Source organism: Vipera berus (genome assembly GCF_964194415.1).
Source record: "Vipera berus genome assembly, chromosome: Z".
NCBI classification, from domain to species: Eukaryota; Metazoa; Chordata; class Lepidosauria; order Squamata; family Viperidae; genus Vipera; species Vipera berus.
In genome coordinates this window covers 120,390,917-120,415,640 of record NC_138205.1, presented here as the reverse complement: position 1 = coordinate 120,415,640, position 24,724 = coordinate 120,390,917, and the positions used below count along the sequence as shown (strand labels likewise).

General features: G+C 38.2%; 1 protein-coding gene across 7 annotated transcripts in view; it reads left to right on the top strand.

The window, feature by feature from the left end:
* LOC308678415 (zinc finger MYND domain-containing protein 11) overlaps positions 1 to 24,342 on the top strand; it is a 117,038-nt gene extending 92,696 nt beyond the window's left edge. For 3 of the 7 annotated variants that reach the window (XM_081345590.1, XM_081345593.1, XM_081345588.1), the window contains 12 exons: positions 6,183 to 6,260; positions 7,999 to 8,091; positions 8,694 to 8,781; positions 10,311 to 10,366; positions 11,360 to 11,437; positions 12,522 to 12,640; positions 12,771 to 12,887; positions 15,688 to 15,895; positions 16,749 to 16,856; positions 18,117 to 18,389; positions 19,822 to 20,007; positions 21,535 to 24,342. In XM_081345590.1, coding sequence (XP_081201716.1) covers positions 6,183 to 6,260; positions 7,999 to 8,091; positions 8,694 to 8,781; positions 10,311 to 10,366; positions 11,360 to 11,437; positions 12,522 to 12,640; positions 12,771 to 12,887; positions 15,688 to 15,895; positions 16,749 to 16,856; positions 18,117 to 18,389; positions 19,822 to 20,007; positions 21,535 to 21,657 — 1,527 coding nt within the window. In that variant the 3' untranslated portion in view covers positions 21,658 to 24,342. The remainder of the gene's footprint in view (positions 1 to 6,182; positions 6,261 to 7,998; positions 8,092 to 8,693; positions 8,782 to 10,310; positions 10,367 to 11,359; positions 11,438 to 12,521; positions 12,641 to 12,770; positions 12,888 to 15,687; positions 15,896 to 16,748; positions 16,857 to 18,116; positions 18,390 to 19,821; positions 20,008 to 21,534) is intronic. The other 4 variants (XM_081345594.1, XM_081345592.1, XM_081345589.1 and 1 more) reach the window with 3 other exon arrangements.
* The last annotated feature ends 382 nt before the right edge of the window (positions 24,343 to 24,724 follow it).

Sequence of the window (24,724 nt, the reverse complement as noted above, 5' to 3'; positions counted from 1 at the left end):
GATACATTGGAGTCCTGGTGGGATAGAAGAAGGAAAAAAGGAATAATAGAAGAAGGAACAGAAGGAATAACAAGCATTACACTCTCTGCCAGGTTTTTTTTAAAAAAAATTCATATAAATGTCATCTGATATTCTTTGCAAAGAGAGCAACTGGAAAGCATTTGGCCCAGGGACACCATGGAACTGTGCCCACATGAATACATTCTCTTCTGTAGAGGGATGGTTTTGTAACGCTCCTGAAACTGAAATGTACTTTGAAACCAACTAGCCTGCCCTATGAAAATGGTTTTCTTCAGTTAAACGCAGTGGCTCAGTGGGTTAGGACGCTGAGCTTGTCGATCGGAAGGTCGGCAGTTTGGCGGGTCGAATCCCGAGTGCCGTGTAGCAGAGTGAGCGCCTGTTACTCGTCCCAGCTTCTGCCAACCTAGCAGTTCGAAAGCACGTAAAAATGCAAGTAGAAAAATAGGGACCACTCCGGTGGGAAGGTAACAGCGTTCCGTGTGCCTTTGGCGTCTAGTCATGCCGGCCACATGACCACGGAGACGTCCTCGGACAAGCGCTGGCTCTTCGGCTTTGAAACGGAGATGAACACCGGCCCCTAGAGTTGGAAACGACTAGCACGCATGTGCGGGGGAACCTTTACCTTTACCTTTATTGTTTTCTAATGCAAAAACTGAAACCATGGGGGGGGGGAAGGGAGGGAGGGGGAAATGAGACAGCTTATTTCATTTTAAAACATGCATGTAAGATAGGTGTACCATATTTATTATGCACTTTCTCACAAATCCTTCTCAAGTATAAGACCAGATCCATAGGTTATCAGTGGAATAACTTGATGAGTAGAAGAAAATACTTCTCTGTGTTTCTCAACCATGACAACTAAGTTGCGTGAATTTCAACTCCCAGAATTTCCCCAGCCAGCTCAAGTTGAAGTCCATACATATTAAAATGGTCGCTGTTGAGAAATGCTGGGCTATGACTAGATGTCCAGGACCAGTCTTCTCTATTGCTTGCTTTTTGTTCCCTTTATTTTAAGATAATCAATAGGAAATTTGGGGTATTCTGCCTGCATTCTTTAAAATGGCGTTGTGCTGAGGTCCCATTTTGTTTCTGGCCATTAAGACTTGCAAGAGAAATATGACAGTGATGTGGCAATGTCGATAAAACAATTGAAACTCTTTAAGTGTTTGCATTGTTATTTTTGGCGATGGAGATAAATAGTGTTGTAAGACTCCTCACATTTGAATATACCTGTAACCATACAAAAAAAAACACCCCACTAGAATTTGCTATTTTGGTGTGTCATATTTCAGAGGCATAATTTGTAACAACTCTGGATTTTCAGAAATAGGTTTGGCAATATGTTTGTGCCTCTTGAATCCCAGCGTATCCATCTCTGCTTTAAAGACAGAGTACTAAAAATTGCTGTGCCACTGTTGGAAACAATAGAGCAAGTTTCCCCCCTTCTTTAGGGTGTATTAGGTCTCAAATCATTCAGTCATCTCTACCTTATAGTCTTTCAGTTTTCTGGACTCATACTTGCAAGGACTTAATCTACAGAGAGGAGGGGATTCCTTGTAGATGTAAGTTGAATTATGGATTTTCCTCTAAGTTGTAGCCAGAGAGATGGACACTTTTTTTTAACAGCCAGGACTAGTTGGTACTTTGTACTCATTTTCTCATAATGAACCCTCTAAAGGGAGCTATCTAAAAAGATAAAGAACTTTAAGCTATCTAAAAAGATAAAGAACTTTAATGGGCTTGTAGAAAAGGCAATCAGGCTATTCAGCATTATCATCCATAAATAAACAAATGCCTAAAAGAAATAACTGAAGTAATCTTCATAGCAAGGGTATAGCCTGCATCAGCTTTCAGCTAAGATTCACAATTCCCAAAACAAGAAACCCTGTCAGAGGTAGCCCCTGAAATGTCACTAAATTTACTAATTGGAGGAGCACAATCATGTCCAAAATGCTGTAATTGGAAGAGGACAGCCGTATTAGGTTATGGTGGTAATATATATATATATATATATATATATATATATATATATATATATATATATATATATATATATATATATATATATATATATATATATATATATATATATATATATATATATATATATATATATATATATATATATATATATATATATATATATATATATATATATATATATATATATATATATATATATATATATATATATATATATATATATATATATATATACACACACACACACATTTGTTGGTTGAAAAAGATGCAACTCCACTCCTTATTTTACTAAGTCCTTCTTTTGAATAACAATCTAGGTGTATTAAATAAATTAGTAGTCGGACTGAGGATCATCTTAAAGGATTTCTCATATCAAAAAATACTGTGTTCCTTGGCAAAACGTGGGGTTAATTTCAGGGATGCTTTGCATTGAATTGGCACTGCACTGATGAAACCACACTTGGAATACTGTATCCAGTTCTGCTCACCACAATACAGAAAAGATGCTCGGGCCCTAGGAAGAATGCAGAGAAGAACAACAAAGTGATAAGACATCTAGAGGCTAACTTGTTCAATGAACACTTAAGTTAATTGGGTATGGTATGTGTGGCCAAAGGATTAGGGGTGACCGGATAGCAGTCTTTCAGTACTTGAGGGGGGAAGAGGGGATTGATCTATTCTCCAAAGCACTTGAGGGCAGGCAAGAAGTTACAGGTGGAAAATCAAACTTAGGAGAAATTTCCTAACAGAACAATTATCAGTGGAACAGCTTACTTCCTGCTGTATCAATGGAGGTTTTCAAGAAGATTTGGACAACTTTTTGTCCAGGATGATATGGGGTTTCCTGTTTGAACAGGTGGTTGGTCTAGAACAGGGGTGTCAAACTGCCAGCCTGCGGGCTGGACGTGTCACATGGAAGCCGCGCCCACCCCATTGCCGGCAATGGCAAAACAGTCCTGATAACGTTGCGTGACGTCACAAGTTTGACATGTCTGGTCTAGTAGGTTTCCAGAGTTCCTTCCAACCCTGTTATTGTATGTTCTATGAATTCAATTAAAATATGACTAGGATAGACACCATCTGCTATTTTTGGCTGAAAGTCAAAATCGTAATTGGAGCAATAGTGGGACTTTATAGCCTTGGCAGGACCAGAGTTACTGGATGTTGTCCTTAGGAAGATTGCTGGGACTATTAAACCAGGGACAGATTGTGTTGCTTGGTGTTTGTATTTCCACTTCCAGGATGTTTAAGGTATAATGTCAGATCATCAAAGCCCACGAGTAATCTTTATTCAAGGGCAGCCAAAGTTGAAGAATTCATTCAACATTCAACATTTTAATTATTTAAGATGTGTTCAGAAAAGGGCTGCATTTTCAGGCTTAAAAATACACATACAGCATAAGTATGGTTGCAGAACAGTATCAAAATCCCTTCAGTATTTCATGAGCTTTATAAAGTGTTTTTTTTTACACCCACCCACCCTCAAGCATATTAGTAGTGCAAAAAAGGTATTTCCCTATTCATAGAATTTTAATTGCAAACTTCATCATCATTCCTCTTGCATATTTGTGGGTGGCTTTCGATTGTTATTGCTGTGGGGAGTATAAGCTGAATTTCTTACAATCCATGAACATCATCCCATAATATTAAAAAGAAAAGCAGGCAGAATCATTAGGAAGAATTCCAGTAGGGTATCAAACAAGGAGGATAAATGATAGTGAATTTTTTTCCTAACTATGCTTGACCTTTTCTTGATAAAAGGCAAAGTTTAAAATCAAACGAAATTAATTCCTTACAATTGCTTGCATCCCATATTTTTGTAAACCTGTTTATCAAAGTGCCACTGACATTTTCAATTTTAAAAAATTCATTTAAATTTCTGCCATATTACGGTACTTTTAACTTTTAATGATAAGTTTTATCATTGGTAAAGCTGGAGCTCACACTTCTAGTGGTTCCACATTTGAAAGTTTGCAGCCTCAGGAAAAAAATGGTGATAATGATATTGTACTTCCAAATGAAAATATTTAAATGTAATAGCTAAAACTTTTGCTTACTAGGAAAACAAAATAATTTTATGAAGTTCCAAATGTATATTATACAGTCCAGTGCAGATTGAAATTGAAATAATCTTGCAATATTGCTTGTTTTTATTTATCTACTGAATGAATAAGTGTTATTTTTCCAGGAAAATAGTAGTAACATTAATAATAGCAATGATACTTATTCTTTTTTTTCCTGTGGTGAATTATTGGTACCTTCCTGCAGAAGGAAAGTATACAACTTTTTTTTTTTTTGCACTGGGACAATATTTTTCCTCTGGATGGAGCAGATTTCATTAGAAACAAAGGAAATACAATGAGTGTACAACCATAACGAATCTTCTTGCCCCTAGCTTTAACTTCATCTACATACAACTATTAAAAATGTAAGGTTCAAATTTAGGAAATTAGCTGCGTTCTGAAAAATTTGAAATGTATATTGAACAATTTCCTGCTTACTATTATGGATTAACTAATTCAACCACTGTAATGTATTATTTCCAGTCTCATCCTACTTTGGATCAATACCTTCTTCCATTGTTAACGCTGGCTTTAAGAAGACTAGTTGCTAATTTTCCAGGCAATTTTCATGCAGAGAAGCCCACTTTAATAGTAATTAGAAAAGCTAGATTAAAAATGTACAGGACAGTTTTTAGGTTTCCGGACCCTCTTCTGGTGTGATACTTTTTATTCCTTGAGCTTGATCTTGTGGAATGTTGGTTTCTGTGTCCTAAGTGCAAGGATAATCACAAAGCTTTAAGCTTTTGAAGAGAAGCTGAGCCATTTAGATTTCAGAATCTGGATTAGGTTGTGCAAAAGTATTGTGACTTGCTGACTGTTACTAAATAAGTCATTTTAACTGGTCTGGCACAGAAAGAAAAGCTGTGCATGCAGCTTTATCCATTCTCTCCATGGCTGTGTAATCTTCAAGCCATTCTTAATTGGGTTTTTCTCAGCCAGGCAAGGGATTTTCCCTCCCTGTTTGCTGTGGGGCACTAAGGTTATATGGCAACTAGCCAGCCAAGCCAGCTTTAGCCACCTCTTTTTATTCATACAAACATATACCCATGTGCATAAGTACACTTTTTAGATTTGATTTTTTTAAATATTAGGATATTGGTGAACCAGTATCATGTAGACCCTTAAACACTTCTGTTCTCCGGTAAAAAAAACAACAAAAACTGCTATACAGAATTGTTTCTTTTTTCTGCCACATGTCTAAATTATGAGCCTGATGTTCCTTCTTTGAAAACCATAATCGATTGGCTATTTGGTGGTAAGATGACTTTGCTTGTACCACTCCACTCCCAATTTACTGTGGGATATAATATAATGATCAAATTGGACTTGGATTCAAATCCCCACTTAGCCATAGAAACTCATTGGGTATCCACGACATCACTCAGCCCAACCTGTCTAAAATGTCTGTGTGTAAAACACACACACACACACACACACACACACACACACACACACACACAATTTTGAGCTCCTGGAGAAATAAGGAATGTAAAATTTGCTGTTCTTTAACGAGATCCATTCCTTTTCACTAAATGATCACATCCCACTTAATGGCTGTTTTCCTGCTGACTCCTTTAGCAGATTACCACCCTCACCCTACCACCCTCCCTGGACGCAGATATACAATATTGTTCCAAAAAATTGCCAACCAGATGCCATACTTGTTGTCCAGATCAATGTTGAAGGGCAAAAGAATGTTGGAATGTTCAATTTGAGTTACTTTGGCTATGGGGTGTACAAGTGCAAATTAGAAAAAAACAGTGTTTATTTCTCAATTACAGATTAACATACCCATCCCATGCACCTTTGCACAGGTGGGAATCCTGTAGATGTGTCAATTCATTGAACTTTCCACCTGGTAACTTCTGGGCTTTGTTGATGCTTGAGGAAGAGCCAAGTCATCTCCACCAACATCACTCCAGCCAGAATATTCTCTGAGCAGCAGTTTCATGTCATTGTGCTTTGATTGTTCATCCTTCACTGGCTGCAAGAATAACCTTCTCGCTTGGGCTTATGTGTTGTGTTTTAACAACGTTGCACTGTAAAATGTGTCATGTTTCCCAGAAGTCAGAGTTCTAAAATAAATCTTTTAATTCCTTCCCCCTCCTCTCTCAGAGCATTAAGAAGAAGAACACCAGTAAGCAGGAGATGAGCACATATTTGCGCTTCATTGTCTCCCGGATGAAGGAACGGGTGAGTGTTGTACTACACAGTGGTGTGTAGGATTCTAAGCAGATGGTTTTTTTTGTGTGTTTTCTTTTGTAACTTCAAATACTTACAGGTAGTCTTCAATTTACAATTGATTGCTTGAGACCATTTGAAGTTATAACAGATCTATCTTCAGGCTGCTTATAATCTGGAGTAGAAGTTCTTATAGTCAGGTTCTCTCCGTAGTCAGATGGCTGAACTTTGGTCGCTGAACTTTATGGCATTTGCAGTGTCCTGCGGTCACACAACTGCGTTTTACAACCGTTTTACTGAAAACTGGCTTTCTGGTTTTTAGCAAAACCACATCATAGTGAACAACGGGTTTGCTTAATGACTTCCATAGCCGCTTTATGACTGCCATATTCACATAAAGATTCCTGCAAAAGTTGTAAATTGGAGTAGGTCATGTTACATCTGGTTTACAACCATTACAACTTATAACCATAATGGGGAGGCTCCATTATGGTAGTTTGTTGAGAACTGCATGTGGTTGTCTCTGGAAATGGAATAGGAATTATTTTCTATCTTCCTATTTCCCGTTTAAGTATCTTTGTTTCTCCTCCTGTCCCCGTTGTTCACTCGAATAGATGAATTCACCCAGGTAAAAGGGAGCGGGGGAAAATGTAACATAAAAAAAAAAGAGAAAAAAATTATATTTTGGAAGCCGAAACCTTCCAGTTTCACTCCTGTTTAGAATAAACTCTGAATAGATGCTTATAATTCTGTTCAGCAGATGTTCACGTTTGAGACAAGCTTGAACAACTTTCAGCTAATCAGAAGAGAATTTTCTTGCTAATAGTTGGGCACAGATCAGATGCCAGGCCTGTCAAATGGTCACAATTTAAGTAGTCTTGTGCAAGGGATTTGCACATAAGCCTGCATTTTCGTGTCTTTTCTGTTTCAGCATCTCCCATCCTTTTAATCCTGCTAATTGTTTAGAGACATATTTGTTGGCAATTTTTTTTAGAATTGAAGTCAAACAGAAAACAATTTTTTAGAATTGAAGTCAAACAAATCACGTGTTTGATTATAAATCAATGTTTCCATAGGGCTTTTATTGTGCATTCTCCACCACTCTTCCTTGGAACTTTTTATAGTGTCCAGGGTTTATCTTCCATTTAATTTTTTATTATTTCAGTTTTTGTCCAGACACAAAATTTGTGATGATGGAATAAATAGAGTATCTGCATAACTTCATGATTTTGAAATTTAGTAGTTTAAAGGAACATTTGAAAAGGACAACCAAACTCTTTAATTCTTGCCAATATAGTTCAATCTCAATTTGTTTTGATGCATTATTAATCTTCGATAGAATGTTTTATCCACTGTGACTATCCCTGTGCATTACTTAAAAAGTCAGTATTTTCAGCCATCAGAACTCTTGCTTGGAAATATTGGGGAGAAAAAAAATAACCTTTCAAGAGTTGGATGCTGATTCAATACCTCAACTTACACAATGATTGATTGTTTGAAAAATTAAAACACATTTTTTGGGGGAGATAGAGTTTTTCTAATATTAGTGCACAGAAAAAACATTTAGGGTTTTTGTTTCTTGATTACACCTTTCTAATGTTAAGAAAACTAAGTAGCCTACATGTTAGCCTTTTTGGAGTAGAACTTTTTAAAAACTAATTTGTAAACTGGCGTGTCATTCAAATTCTTACGAACTATTTTAAAGGCTATTTTAAAGGTTTCTAAACTAGTATTTTCTGGCAATTTTTAGGCTATTGATCTAAACAAAAAAGGCAAAGACAACAAACATCCAATGTATCATCGACTAGTACACACAGCTGTTGATGTTCCCACCATACAAGAGGTATGTTCCTATATCGGTCTGAGCTACAACAGAAGAATATTGGCAGTTTTCAGACTTAATCTCATTTTTGGAGGCCCATTATCCATACCTGGAAACCCCATTCCATTTAGTTCTATCTAGAACAGGGGTCTTCAAACTTGGCCCTTTTATGACTTGTGGACTTCAACTGTCAGAATTCCTCAGTCAGCATGCCTGGCGGAAGAATTCTGGGATTTATTTATTTATTTATTTATTTTAATTCCATTTATATCCCACCCTTCTCCGAAGACTCAGGGCAGCTTACAAGCTTAGCATTTGAAGTCCACAAGTCATAAAAGGGCAAAGTTTGAAGACCCCTTATCTAGAAGCAGTTTGTATGAGTTACTTAGGTGAAGATCTAACTTAAAAGGACTACTGGGTCTTCTTTATGTAGAAAAATGTTTAGGATGAAAGATGAGACCAGAAGCAAACTAAACCTACTCATTGCACAATTTCACAACTCTTAAGTTCCCATAAATTATTTTGTAGAAAGTGTAATATAAACATACTTTTATAAGTGTGCTTATTCTGATTACCTGACAACGCTAATGAATGTTCTTATAATTCTGTTTCAATTTATATAGAAAGTAAATGAAGGAAAATACAGAAGTTATGAGGAATTCAAAGCAGATGCTCAACTGCTTCTACACAACACCGTGATTTTTTATGGAGGTAGGTAGGCACTGGTTGGACTTAAAAATAAGATCTTCAAGCAAATGGCACCTTGAGGGCAGAGTTTATTATAGAGAATAAAAAGCAAGTGAGAATTTTGCATTATGTTCAGTTTTATTTGTCCCTCAAAGGTGAATTAGACAAAGTCATGAAAATTAAGCCAACAGGATGGATCTGTATTACCTCCATTATTAGAAAGCAGATACTTGAATGGAGAATGTCAAAGAGCTTCACAAAAGGAATCTCAAGGAAAGTGTTATGAACAATTTATGAAATACACATAGTTCTTGCTTACCAACTGCATTGTTAATAACCTTTCAAAGTTATGATGGCATACCATAACCAATCATTGCATTTATGACCATTGCAGTGCCCTGTGGGTATGTGATCATCATTTGTGTGTTTTACAGCTGGCATGCAGCAAACAGAGTTAATAGAAAAGGCAAAACTAAAATTGTAAGTTGCAGTCATGTGATGTTTCACTTCATAATCAAAGGGGAAGTGAGATCATAAATTCATTGTGGTCACATGTTTCATTTAGTAATTTGCATCTCTTACCAATGTAGTTGCTGTTCCAGTTGTGGTTGCTAAGCAAGGACTATAATAAGCCCTACCTTGATTTTTATGGGTGGACCTAATATAAGCCCTACTCCAAAACTAAGCCCTAGTTTGGGGGTGAGGCACAACCCTAAAAATCAAGCTAGGGCAGGGGTGGGGGGTGAAGCTGCCCCACATGCCCACCTGTCGTGCCACAACTTGACTTCTGCAGCTACTCCTGCTGCTCACACACTTTGGGCAGTTTCCGCTGCTTGCGCAGCACTTTGGGCCACTTCTGCTTATGTAGCGCTTCGAGCTGCTTCTGTTGCTTGGGCACTTCGGGCCGCTTCTGTTGCTCATGGCAGGAGACCATGTGGTGCTGCAGGCCGTTTCTGCTGTGGAAACGGCCCAAAGAGCCATGCAGCATCCTGCCACGAACAGCAGAAACAGTGCAAAGCACCATGTGGCGTCCTGCCGGGAGGAGCGGCAATGGCACAGTGCACCACATGGTGTCCAGTGGCAGTAAGCGGCCACAGAAGTCAAGCAGCAGCACGACAGGTGTCGGGGTGTGGGAGGCCTGGCTGTGGTGATCCTAAGGTAAGACGTTATCTGAAATTAAGACCTAGTACCTTTTTTGGAGGCAAAAAAATATAAGACCAGGTCTTAATTTCAGGGAAACACGATAGGTCTTTTATTTAAGCCAGCACATATTTTCTTATGTTATTCTTTTTTGTTAACTTGATTCAGAAGTTAATTTTCTTTAAGCCATGAAATACCCAAGCAGATCTATAAAAGATTTGCTAAAAAGAAGAAGGCTTGGCATGTACAATCTTTTGTTATCTACCTCATTGGAGGTTTAAATCAGGCTGAAGGGACTGAAGGCACTCTGGTTTTACAAGCTGATGGGGCCCGTTCCTCCAGAATTCAATTGCCAATTGTTTTTCATCATATCATTTACAAAGACTTAGGTGTTTGTGGGTATGTTCTTACAGTGGACAGTGAACAAGCTGATATAGCCAGGATGCTTTACAAAGATACCTGCCATGAGGTAAGTAATATTTAATCATGTTAGCGAACTTCTGAACAATTGTCTTAACAGTTTCCACATACAAGTGGTTTCATTTGTTTTGAAAATTGTTATGGAAATCAGAAAAAACTTTAAAAACATACACTGCATTTTGATAGCTTAAAATTAGGTGTGCTTCAGAAACTAATTGCCCATGTAATTATAAATCCTTATTGTGGTTTTTTTATAATTTTTATAAACCTAAATGTTTTTTGAAAGCTAAATAACATTTTTATCTCATTTGTGAACAGTAACACATCAATAAAAGCAAGTAAAAAAATTAGAAAGATTTTATATGATTGCTATATTGGTACCTCCTTTAGAACAGGTTTTCTTTCAAAAACAAATTCACATTTTAATTTCAATGAAAAGCTAAAACACCTGAACAATGATAGTGGATTATACTTCAGAGATTTTAAAAGATAAAAGGTGCCAGAATAATTGGAATGCACCAATGTATTTATGTGTGTCTGTATGCTTTGTCTATATTGAGTAGCTTTGTTTCATCCTTAGAATAAATAAAGGTTCTCAACATCTTTTTGTTCAGTTTGTGCTACTAATATGTTTCTGAAATGATTAGAGACCAATTAAAAATCTCTGTGCATCTAACCTTCAAAGAACAGTGGATAACGCTACATATGAGCGTATCCTAAGTTATGGATATGTACTCTGTTTCCTTTTATAAACTGGTATTAGTTTGGCAGAATGAAAAGACCAATGGTTACTACTTTGGTTAGTCAAAGTTTAATGATTTGCTTAAAATTTGACTAATTATTTTTTATATGTAATATATGAAAAGGTATATTTTTTACTTAATTTTTCTTCACTTTTCCCTTTTTGTGTTTTTTTGTATGAAACATAACTTCTACGGAAAGAAAAAAAACTTAAATGATTTTAGATCTGCAAAATAACAGTTTTCAGCATTTCAGAACATATTATTGAGGGTGACAGTGTTTTACTTCTCTTTTTCCTCAGCTGGATGAACTTCAGCTTTGCAAGAACTGTTTCTATCTATCAAATGCGCGTCCTGACAATTGGTTCTGCTATCCTTGTGTAAGCTTACCTTTTCTCACAACTGAGAGTAAATATGGAATCTGCTACCCCAAGAAATGGTTATGAGAATTATCCCAGCTGTCTTAAAGAATGGGATTTATTGAGAATATGAATATAGCCATTAGACAAAATTGTAAATGTTAGTTCTGCAGCCACCGCTAGGTGGAGTCATCTTCATGCCAGTAGGAAAGACAAGATCAATTGTCCCAGTCACAGATCATATTTTTACATTTCCTTGACCACAGTGGTCAGTTCGCTTCTCTCTGGCATTGGGGAAAGGACTGGTGCTATAATAAAGCCTTATCAGTATTTTCTTGGCTTAAGGCTCACAGAGTACAAGCATTTCTTGGAGAAATTGGATGAACACTGCATTCTCAAAATAGCAATCTATAACAAGTTAGTGTGCCTGTACAGCTGATTCGGTATGTCTCCCGTGCATGAAACAACAGAATGCCAATTTTTGCTGATAAGAAGAAACATTTATTCACTTGAAGACTTGAGTTTCTTTGTCTAAGCCAGGGGTAGACAACCATGGCTCTTTTATGACTTGTGGACTTCAACTCCCAGAATTTCTGAGCCAGCATGGCTGGCTCAGGAATTCTGGGAGTTGAAGTCCACAGAGCCAAGGTTGTCTACCCCTGGTCTAAGCTAACAATGCTTAGAAGCTACCAGCACAGTGATAAATTGTTATATCATGTGAGAATGGTCTGTTAAACTATGCTGACGATGTTATGATGATCACTGTTGTCAAGACTTAGTTAAAACTCTATCATGGGTAATTTTTATTGTGGAGTCCTTGGTGCTGTCTCAGTTTAGTTGTTTTCTTATAAACCTTTTATTACCCAGCTAAGCAAACCACTTTTGTATATGAAGTCCAGCACTGATGATGTTAGCTAGTTGGGTAATGAAGCTCGGCAAGAAAATCACCAAGCTCAGAGAGCGACAAGGACCTCACAGTTCAAACCTGAACTCCAAATGTTCTTTTCAGTTGGTAACTTTTATTTTCATTACGTGACACTGTTATACCTAACACCTGCTAAGTCAGAAATACTTCTGTACTATGCCATGTTTCTTTAATTTTTAGATACCAAATCATGAACTGGTATGGGCCAAAATGAAAGGCTTTGGATTCTGGCCTGCGAAAGTCATGCAGAAAGAAGACAATCAAGTTGATGTTCGCTTTTTTGGCCATCACCACCAAAGGTATTTTCATTATTGCAGTGTCTCTTGTATGCTGAGACAACCAGCACACCCCTGGGTGTGGTAAAGAGTGGATTCAGCCCAGACTGATGCAGGTTCAAATTCACTTGAACTTTGACCCATTCTTTCTCAGGCCAATCAACCACACTGGATTGCCTTTGCAAGATGAAATTGGAGGTGGACATGTTGTGGAGCTGCAACTGGAGGAAAAAGATCTAACAAATAAGCAACAGGGCGCTTCTCTTTCTAGGTGTGGCGAAATGTGGTCTGGATTACTAGGAGGGAGAGGCTGCATTCCAGGGGACTCGAAGACAGCAAAAATTAAGCAGTTTGGTTGAGAGAAAGAGAGTTAAGACAGCTCCTCCCTATAGATTTTCAGATTATTTCTATGGGGATGCAAAAGGTTGCTTTAGTTTGCAAGATTTCTGTCTATGAGTGAAGGACAATAAAGGACACTGCTTGAAGGTCACTCTACAGTAAGGGAAAAAAATATTTGATCCCCTGCTGATTTTGTCCCACTGACAAAGAAATGATCAGTCTATAATTTTAAGGGTAGGTTTAAGTTAACAGCGAGAGACAACATAACAACAAAAAAATCCAGAAAAACACATTTCAAAGAAGTTATAAATTGATCTGCATTTCAGTGAGCAAAATAAGCATTTAACCCCTTTGCAAAACATGACTTAGTACTTGGTGGCAAAACCTTTGTTGGCAATCACAGAGGTCAGACGTTTTTTGTAGTTGGCCACCAGGTTTGCACATATCTCAGGAGGGATTTTGTCCCACTGCTCTTTGCAGATCCTCTCCAAGTCAAGGTTTGGAGGCTGACATTTGGCAGCTCGAACCTTCAGCTGTCTCCACAAATTTTCTATGGGATTAAGGTCTGGAGACTGGCTAGGCCTGGGGTAGGCAACCTTGGCTCTTTTATGACTCGTGAACTTCAACTCCCAGAATTCCTGAGCCAGCCATGAGCCAAGGTTGCCTACCCCTGGGCTAGGCCCTTCCAGGACCTTAATGTGCTTCTTTTTGAGCAATTCCTTTGTTGCCTTGGCTGTGTGTTTTGTGTCTTTTCCATGCTGGAATACCCATCTACAACTCATTTTCAGTGTCCTGGCTGAGGGAAGGAGATTCTCAACCAAGATGGTACATGGCCCCATCCATTGACCCTTTGATGCGGTGACATTGTCCTGTCTGCTTAGCAGAAAAACACCTCCAAAGCATAATATTTCCACTTCCATATTTGACGGTGGGGATGGTGTTCTTGGGGTCATAGGCAGCATTCCTTCTCCAAACACAGCAAGTTGAACTGATGCCAAAGAGCTCAATTTTGGTCTCACCTGACCACAACATTCACCCAGTTTTTCTCTGAATCATTCACATGCTCACTGACAAACTTCAGACAGGCCTGTATATATGCTTTCTTGAGCAGGGGGATCTTGCGGGTGCTTCAGGATTTCAGTCCCTCACAGTGTAGTATGTTACCAATTGTTTTCTTGATGACTATGGTCATAGCTGCCTTGAGATCATTGACAAGATCTTCCCGTGTAGTTCTGGGCTGGTTCCTCACTGTTCTCATGATCATTGAAACTCCACGAGGTGAGATCTTGCATGGAGCCCCAGACCGAGGGAGATTGACAGTTATGTTGTGTTTCTTCCATTTGCGAATAATCACACCAACTGTTGTCACCTTCTCACCAAGCTGCTTGGTGATGGTCTTGTGGCCATTCCAGCCTTGTGTAGGTCTACAATCTTGTCCCTGACATCCTTGGACAGCTCTTTGGTCTTGGTCATGGTGGAGAGTTTGGAATCCGATTGATTGATTGCTTCTGTGGACATTAAAATGCAAATCAGTTTATAACTTTTTTTGAAATGCGGTTTTTTTGGATTTTTTGTTGTTATTCTATCTCTCATGTTAAACCTACCATTAAAATTATAGACTGATCATTTCTTTGTCAGTGGGCAAATGTACAAAATCAGCAGGGATCACATAATTTTTCCCCTCACTGTATGTGTCTTTCTTGTTTTTTTCGGGGCCCTCTACTAAGGTTCAGTAAAGTTCTAGTCTTGTCTTAGCCAGAGAAGCCAACTGTGTGACTTGGGCCCAGTCACTTTCGGGCATCCTAGTCGAGGTCACCTTACAAAGTGATTTGGATAGGAGAAAAAGGAGTAGCGATCATTACATCTTGAGCTGAACCAAGTAAAGTGAGATATAAATCCATTAAACGGGATGTTCTGTCTTCCTGACCTAAGTGATATTAGACAATCTGAATCCTAAACAGAACCTGCCAAAGAACTTGCTTCTTAAAATTGCCACAGGAATGCAGGTAGTTGTCAGCTGACAGTTGTTTATTTAATGACTGTTCAAGGTTACAACGGCACTGAAACAAGTGACTTATAACCAGTTCTCACACTTATGACCGTTGTAGCATCCCCACAGTCATAGGTTCAAACTACAGCTGCTTTGCAACTGGCATTTATTTTCAATGGTTGCAGTGTCCTGGGATGGCGATTTGCAACCTTTTCTAGGGAGCTTTTGACAAGCAGAGTCAATGAGGAAAACCAGATTCGCTTAATAACCACATGATTTAAATAACAACAACATGGTCAAAAAGTTGAGTTGTGCCCCATTTGCAAAGTTGTTAAGAATTACCTGTAGTCTTTACTATAATTGAGATTAATTTTTTTTCCATACCATCAACTGATGTCATTGTGGAGCACGTAGATATTAATGAGGTTAAACATATTGAGAAGCTGGAAATGCACAGAGAAATAATTGTTGCAGTTTGGACTAGAAGGAAATGAAAATTGAAATAGAATGAAAGTTAACATTGGGAATGTGTGAAGAGTATGGCAGGGCGGGGGAGACTTAGTTATATCTATGACCTCGCCATCAAAACCCAATGGAGAAGACTCTTTTCATCATTTAGGTAAGATACGCACTCTTGGAGTTGAATGGATGTTTGTAACAGAAAAGGATGATTTGAAAACTGAATTGGCAGCTACTTTTCAAAGGATGTGCTTAAGTGTATCTTTTCATTTTCATTGTGGAGGGCCTGGATTCCTTCTGAAAATATTCAGGATATCACCGTTAATATACACCGGCTACATGTAAAACGTAGCATGGGCTGGAAAAAAGCATGCGATGAGTTAGAGCTACATCAGCGTTTCCTTCGGGATGGCAGATTTTGGAAATCAAAAAATGAGGATAAAGGAGAGGAAGAAGCAGAATCAAGCATTTCTTCTACCAGCAATGAGCAAGTGAGTAGATGGATTGAATTATCCCAATTGACTTAGCCCAGTTGCAGTTAACCATTGAAGCTCGGCTATTTCTTTAATCTTCTTTTTTCTTATCACAGATCTGAATCGCTGTATTTCAGTCATATGGGAAAACTGTACACCAGATTCTGGGTCTAAGATAATCTGTATTTACACTGTTTTTAATCATTGTATTTGATCAACAGATTTGCAATAAAAGCAATTCCCTCCCTCTTTAAAGAAATTCTAGAATTGGCACCATTGTACATGAAGTTTATATATAATTTTAAATCTCTTATTGAAACAACTTTTCTCTTTCACTGTTTGCTTATTTTTAAATGCATAGTTTATAGAGTGATTCACATTGGATTCAAATCCCAGGACAGTTGTGGAGTTTAGATTTTGTTTGCGTTCTTGTTGTTTTAGGTGGATGAAACTAATACCTACTTAGTTGGGTTTTGTTTCTCTGCCTGCTTTGTTCCAGCTTCATTTACAGAAACAGGTTAGAACGTGCCTCTGTTCTGTTTTCTCAGATAAAAAAATTCCAAGCCCTCTTGGTAATGGACTTTTTCATGTACTCTGAAAACTTATGGGCACAGCAATTAAGAGGGTGGAGACACCTTGGTATCTAGCTGCCCTGGGTTTGTATATTAATTTGGGAGGCTGGGATTTTACCAAATTCTGCAGTTCAACTCATGGCCACAAATAATTGATAATGATAAACATTTACTTTATTAGTTGCATTTTTTAAAATTTTAAGTCAACATTTCTCTAACAAAAACGACTGGCTACTTATTGACAATTCTAAATTGAGTATTTTCTTTTTAATTTATTGCTTCTTCATCCATTTTTCCAGCTAAAGGTTACTCAGGAGCCAAGAGCAAAGAAAGGAAGACGCAATCAAAGTGTGGAACCTAAAAAGGAAGTAAGGAACAGCATGGCAATTAAATACATGCACTTGTGGGTGAGGGAGAAAACATTATTCAAGCATATTTTCCTTCTGACTGTTTACAAATTCATTTTCTTCATGTTTTATAACTCAGAAAAGTGATGATCATTTATTGAGAGAGCATGTTTGAAAATCTGCTTAAATTTTCATCATTTGGAAGTATTGTTTTAATTCACCTTGTATACTAGCCATGTTCTCCAAATTGGAGTATTCATTTGGAACTGATTCCAACTTATCCGTCCTTAATAGAGATAGAATGTGAGTATCTTTGGAGATGCCTAAATTCCTATTCTGTAAGGTTATAATAGTAGTTTAGAGGTGCAATGGCTCAGTGGCTTAATGACCCTGCAGATGGTCTCAGCTGGGCGGTTTGAGCCCTAGCATTGTAAGGCAGAGTAAGCTCCTGTCACTTGCCTCAGCTTCTGTCCATCTGACGGTTTGAAAGCATGTTCTGTGCAAGTAGATTGATAGGTATGCTTCAGTGGGGGGATGAGCTGCCTGGCACTCTTTGCAGGCAGTTATTCCTGACAGCTCCGAACCTCCCGGTTGCCTGTTTGCAAGGCAGTTCTGGGAAGGAAGGAGGCCTTGAGTGATGCTGCAGGAAGAGCCATTTGTCTTTCTCTCTGGTGTGAAGCCAGCTCGCCCTCCCAGGGCAGACCTTGGGAAGTGCACAAGCGTGTCCTATAACAGACTTGGTACCTTGGCAAGTCTGCAAGAGCATTGTGGTCTCCTGGCTACTGTAACAGTGCCATACACTAATAGTAATAATAGTTAATGGAGATATGCAAAACTTAGTAATTTGGAAACCGAAATATTACTAAGTAATGATATTCTATAATGTATATGTGGACTCCTTGGCACTCTCTAACCTGGGCTCTTCCTTGCAGACATTTCATCACCCAACTAGGTAACATCATTAGTGCAGCATTGGTGATGTTACCTAGTTGGATAATGAAACACCTGCAAGAAAACAACCAAGTTCAGAGAGCATCAATAATCCCCCAGTTGCAAATATATTTTTTTCTATCAATACTGTGATGCATGTGATTTTTCCCTCCTATTGTATGAAATCATGGTGGAGTCATTGGCCTGATAATGCTTTAATTGTACAATGTGGCATTACATTTTTGTCTTTAAAGTACTTAGTTTTTACTTAAGTAATATTTAGAATTATGTTGATTCAATATAAATTTTCCAGTCTTTATCTTTACCTGATCTAAATGATTGTAGTCCTTTTCATTGGCCATTGTAGTGACACCTTCTTTGTTATGTTAGGAGCCAGAGCCTGAAACAGAAGCAGTCAGTTCAAGTCAGGAAATTCCCACAATGCCTCAACCCATTGAAAAAATTTCAGTCTCAACCCAGACCAAGAAATTAAGTGCCTCTTCCCCTAAAATGCTGCATCGAAGCACCCAGACCAACAATGATGGTGTGTGTCAAAACATGTGCCACGAGAAATACACCAAAATCTTCAGTGACTTCAAGGATAGAATCAAGGCTGATCACAAGAGGGAAACTGAGAGAGTTGTGCGAGAAGCTATTGAGAAGGTAACTGACTATCGGTTTGATGACAGCTTGAGAATATTCTAATTCTAATTATTCATTATTGCTGAAATTTATTTCTGTACATGCCTGTTTTCATTCATTCAGGACTGGAAGATGGCCCCTTTTCCGTACAAAGATGATAATCCCCTGGCTGATCACTCTGCAATTAATTTTTTTTAAAAATTGATCATTTTAAGTGAGAAGTCCATTACTGCTACAGGGGTGATGTCTTCATGACGACATTGGGAGAATGACACAAATTTCATTCTTCTTGCATTGTTGAGTTGGGAATGCAGAATGATCCAAGTGGATGTGATCTGTGCAAAGACATCTTGATGTCCCCATCACTTGGTCACCATTGGGGATTCTACTGGGTGCCTAGGGCTCATGTATGGCCTCCCAAATAGGAATAGTACAGGATACTGCACTGAAGATCTGAGCTGAATTTTCACTTAATTCACACCATTCTGTGGTCTGTGTTCTGCTTAAGGTCTCTAAACCAGCATTTGAAGTCATGATTGGTTGTTGGCTGGCTGATTCCCACATTGAATTGATTAATGAGGTTTAATCTTGGAAAGGAACCTGTTGCTTAATTTTGGCAACTATAATTTGTTAACGGGATTGGTGATGAAACGTAGTGAGTGGATTCAAACATCCTATTTGAATGCAAATCAAACTGGCTTCATTTGTATATTTGCCAAACTTGAACAGTGTAACTTTGGGCAGGCTGCAAAAATGCTGGAAGTCCAGCAGTTTTTTGCTGTAGTGGACTAAACACTCCTGAAGTATAAGCCAGGGTAACTTTACCTCAGTGTCACCAGGGACTCCTTATTTTCCAGTTGGAGCCCTTATAGTTATTTGAAGGTGAGTGCTAGTACTACTCTTTCCATTTAGATGGATCAAGGCCCCTTGGGAATCAAGGGACTGTTTCTGTTAAGAGCAACTGAGTACACATACAGATAGTCCTTGACATACGACCACACTTGAGCCCAAAATTTCCACTGCTTATTGAGACAGTTAAATGAGTTTTGCCCCATTTTATGACCTTTCTTGCCACAGTTGTTAAGCGAATCACTGCGGTTGTTGAATTAGTAACACGTTTGTTAAGTGCATCTGACTTCCCCATTGACTCTGCCTGTCGGAAGGTCGCAAAAGCTGATCACATGATCCCAGGACACTGCAACCGTCATAAACGTGAATCAGTTGCCAAGCGTCTGAACTTTGATCACGTGACCATGGGGATGCTGCAGCGGTCGTAAGTGTGCAAAACGGACATAAGTCGCCTTTTTTTCAGTGTAATTGTAACTTTGAAGGGCCACTAAACATGACTGTAAGTCGGGACTTCCTGTAATGCTGCATTAAGATGTTTTTGGAGGAAGAAAGAGTTGGGAGCACCATTCTTGGCCATTCACTCACTTGCTTTTTAAAATTCCAGCTGCGCACAGAAATGGAGGAGGAAAAAAGGCAGGCTGTAAACAAAGCAATTGCAAATATGCAGACTGAGTGTGAACGAAAGACAAAGCAGGTGAAGGAGAAGTGCAAGGAGGAATTTTTAGAAGAAGTCAAGAAGCTGGCCAGCCAGCACAAACAGCTGATCTCTCAGACCAAGAAGAAACAATGGGTAAGCAGCGCTATGGGTGGATTGGTTCCTTGGGCCATGTCTTCTGTGTTCTCATTTGTACTGGGGATGCTCGCATAGTAAGAACATTTTGGGATGAAGGGCCAACTTCCACTGGTCCTTTGGAGAGATGAAAGGAGTTTACTTCCTTCCATAGCTCTGCTGTCTCTGTGATCTTAGCTTTCCATTTGTTGATTTCTCTGATTAATTTACCTATGGCAGGTATAGGTAAGCATGCCTTCCTTCCATGAGCACCAGGAGGCACCCATAGCAAGTCTCCTGTACTTTCGTACAACAGCAATCCTGTGAAGTGCATTGGGCAGAAGGTCCTCCAGAGAACTTCCAGGCTGACTGGGAATTTGGAGCCCGATTTGCTCAAGCACTCAGCACATTAGCTTTGTCATTTGCCTCTCCTTCATCCTAGCGAATTTTGTGGTGGCTCTCAATTGCACTGAGCTTTCAATGGCAAGTTCACAGTTGCCACTCTTAGTTTTGTGGACTTCTTGTGCACAAGCATTTTATAATTCTCTGCAGCCTCTTTTCACTTGGCATCTGGGTTTACTTCAGTGAAAGGGCAGCACTCTGCACTGGAGATGTTTGATGAGGTAAGAAGACCTCACCGCTGTGCTATCTGTCTCCTTGGTTTTAGTTTTTATAGAACTCTTCTTAACTTTAATTGTTCTTACAGTTAACTTTTTGCCATTTGTAAGCTGCCCACAGTTGCCTTATTGGTGAAATGGGCAGCATATAAATTTAATAAATAAAATAGTTCCTCAATGTTATCAGTTACAAGCCCATACTGGGCATTTTGGGGTTCAAATAAAAGAAGCCCACATATCTGGACATTGCCAAGTTAGGACATGTTGCCCTCAACCACTATGTTGATGCTGGCACATGAACAATCTTTGGTTTTAGGTCTCTAAATTGGGATTTGCAATCATGATCGATTGTTGGCTGACTGATTCCCATCATGAATTAAGAAATGGGGTTTAATGCAGGAGTGTGTTGTGCAAAGGGCGGCCTAGTGGTGAAGACGCCTCCCACTCAGAAAGTTGAGAGTTGAATTCTAAGTAGCGGCTGTTTCTCCTACGACTCAGAGAAAAAAATATCTGCTGTGAACTGCATGTAGCCATCAGGAAAGATATCTGGCCGAAATGCTCAGCTTTATCGAGTCACTCCAACTACTCTGAATTAAGGGACTACAGGTTTGGGAAAATGGAGTTTTGTGTTATGTAAATCTAGTGCCACCAAATGGGATGTGGTTATTTTGGATTTACAACAACTTGCAAGAAAGCATCCCTACAAAGCATTAAGGAGGGTTTAGGACAGGGGTCTTCAAACATGGCCCTTTTATGACTTGTGGACTTCAATTCTCAGAATTCCTCAGCCAGGCATGCAGGCTGAGGAATTCTGGGAATTGAAGTCCACAAGTCATAAAAGGGCCACGTTTGAAGACCCCTGGTTTAGGAGAATTTATCATGGAGAAAGAGAAGTTCTGCTTTCATGATTATTTTTCTTCTCTCCCCTCAGTGTTACAACTGTGAAGAGGAGGCCATGTATCACTGCTGTTGGAACACTTCCTATTGCTCCATCAAGTGTCAGCAGGAGCACTGGCACGCTGAGCACAAACGTACCTGTCGTCGGAAAAGATGAAAGCTTCCTCACCTCACCTGTTGCCCTGATTCAGTGCTTTCCTCTAACACAGCAGGTGCTGGGGATCTTCTCTAGTTTTTCATGTTGGTTTCCAAGGGGTCAGAATTAATGTGAATTCACTCCCCATTGTGATTGATTCTTATTCTTCTTATTATTATTATTGCACCAGCCTTGAAAACACTTTTTCGTAAAAAAAAAATTTTTTTGCACAGTTAAATTTCAGTCTTGTGTTTTGACACTCTGCTTCCAATTGTCATCACCTTGTGGCCCTCTTTCCCTTTTCTTTTTTGCTGGGAAGGTATTTTGGATCTCAGTTGGAGCACATTACTTTTTGATAAATTTTAACTGAGGGGAATTTGTTGCATTTTCAGCAAATTATTTAAAAAAAGGATTCAACAAAATAAAGAAAGGTGATAGGAACATTTTCAGGAGACCTGAATGTAATAATAAAAGAGTTATATAATAGATGTTAATCATTCGAGCTGGTTTTCTTCAGCTTAATTTACTGCTTGAAGGCATTATCTGTTGGCTTGGGTATACAATTGAATTTTGGGATCAGGGTTGACAGAGCAGGTGCTAGTCCTGCCACTTTTTAATATTCTTTTACCAATTGTGTTTGTTCCATTGTTATTTTTCTTCATTATTTAGCTTTTATAATGAAAATATTAGTTTTGATTTTATTGTTTCAAAATCACCAGAGACTGGGTAGGCTGAGCCAGATCTTAGGAGGGAAAAAATAATATTTAAAGTTTAAATTTTTGCACATTTCATCCTTCTAATACAAATACTTGTAAAAAACAAAGCCAAAAACTGAAAAAAAACCAAGAACAGCTCGATTTTACATTTCAGCATATATGGAATTCTAAGAGGCATAAGAACAAAAAGGCTTAAGATTTGTCCTGTCCTTTTTGCCTCCTTCCAGCCTTTTCACCCCCATTTATACCTTCCGAAACACTAGTTGATGATTAATCTGATTTATGCACTCAAATTGAAAATTTAAGTCCAAGGGATGGGGAAGCACTTAAGTTTCACAAAAGCAGTTATGTCTGTAATATTTGGTTATTGCCATTTTTATGCTAGAATGAAGAATAATGCATGTTAATTTTCCTGTATTAAAGATGCTGTGATTTGTAAAAAGTTTGTCTTTTGCGGAATGTCTGGATAAAGAAGTGCTACCAATAGGAATGGATCAATAGTTGAAAAGTGATTTTTCTCCCTCTCTTCCCTCCCTTTTGTTTATTTTATGTATAGGTATATATATAAATTTATATATATATATAAATTGCATCCATGTTCAGAGACATTTTTTTTTATACAAGGTGTAAACTTTATTTAACCAGCTTATCTTCTAATGCTTCTTGCCATTGTGGGGTTCTTTTCAAGATGGTCTTAAAATTCAACCAGCTCCCCTTGAATATTCTTTTTCCAAGCTCAGACAAAGTAATTTGTAAATATTTATGTAGACCTTGGATATTTATTGACAGTGGTAATACAGTGAATCATACAAATAGGAGAACTGGGAGAAAAGGATTTTAGAAAAATTTCTCTGAAATTTGGTAGGATCAGTCAGAAGATTAAACTCCTATTAAGCTTTCTGTGATCTGTTGCTATAGTCTAGAATAGTGTTTCTCAACTCCGCAACTTTAAGATGGGTAGACTTCCGCTGGTTTGGGAACTGTGGGAATTGAACTCTACATCTTAATGATGTTGAAGTTGAGAAGCGTTGATATCAATTTTTAAACAAATAATGGCAATTGAAGTAGCGTTTCAGTTACCATGAGGAACTTTGAAAGCTCAGGCCACAGAACCTGAGTTTAAATGAACTAGAGTTAGTAAGATGAGGGCAATACCCTCAGGCATCTATCTGTATTTGCCAAGTTGCATGGCAACTCTTGGAATGCCAAGTTGTCCCATTTACCCTGGTAGACAAGAGAACCTTCACCATTCCTTGGATCCATTTTCTAAAATGGATGGGTCTGCTCTGAAAAAGAATCACTCCACACAAATGAAGCCTCAAATAGAGGTTAGCTCTTGCAAATACTAGCTTTATCTAGTGACTTAAATTTTTTAACAACTAAATAATTACGTTATGACTATATATAGGAGGCCTTCACTCTAGAGCAAGTGCAACAAAGAAACACCCTTCGATTATTTTATTATTGTCCCTTTTCATCCTACTTAAAATTTAAAAACAAAAACCTTCGGTCCAACCCTATAAAAGCAAGTTTTTGTGAAAACTATTTTTTGGGGGGTGTAAAAATCATTCCGGATACGTAATATTTAACTGAATAGCTGCATGAAAGTAAAATTTGTGTTTTTTTGGCTTTTTTTTCCTTTTGTCTCTGTTGACACGGTTGCACATTTTCAAGTTATTACAGTGTGAAAACTATGGGTTTTTTTAAAAAAAAACAACAAAAGAACAAGAAAAAAATTTGTGGCCTGGTTTTGTATAAGTTTTAGGGGAAAATATTGTTTAGGAATCCTGATTTCAAACATCTTTTTTTTCTTGCAAATCATAAACCTATATTAAAGTGTTGAGCTTAGCCACTATGCACATTGTAATTTACTCATTGTGGCTGTCCAGTTCTATGACGCATTCTGGCATTTTGTAAGCTGCTCTGACTAGCAATATATAGAGTCATTAAATGTGTTAACATTGGTTAATAAATGTATTTGAAAAGGCAACAGCGCCTTCTAGTTTTTTGTATATGTTACTTTTGACCTTTCCTAGGCTAACAGAGATAACACACATTGTCATCAAAAGATTTTTGTGGTATTGTTGGTTACTTTACTCTGGAAAAGGATGGTATGTGATAAATGTGAAATGCAAATTACCATGGGTTAGCCTGGCTGGTGCAACATGGTGTCAGTTGATTGCCATCAGCTGTTAAAACTTCCCAGAATCCTATCTATGATATTAAATACAATAACGGGGACAGAAAAAAATAACACCATTTAAAAATGATGCTGAGATAGAAGTTCCACTTAAGCTGTTTTCTGCTAAGAAGGCTCTAAGATACGAAGGCCTTCATTTTACTTCTATATTCATTCACTCTCATCAAAAAAG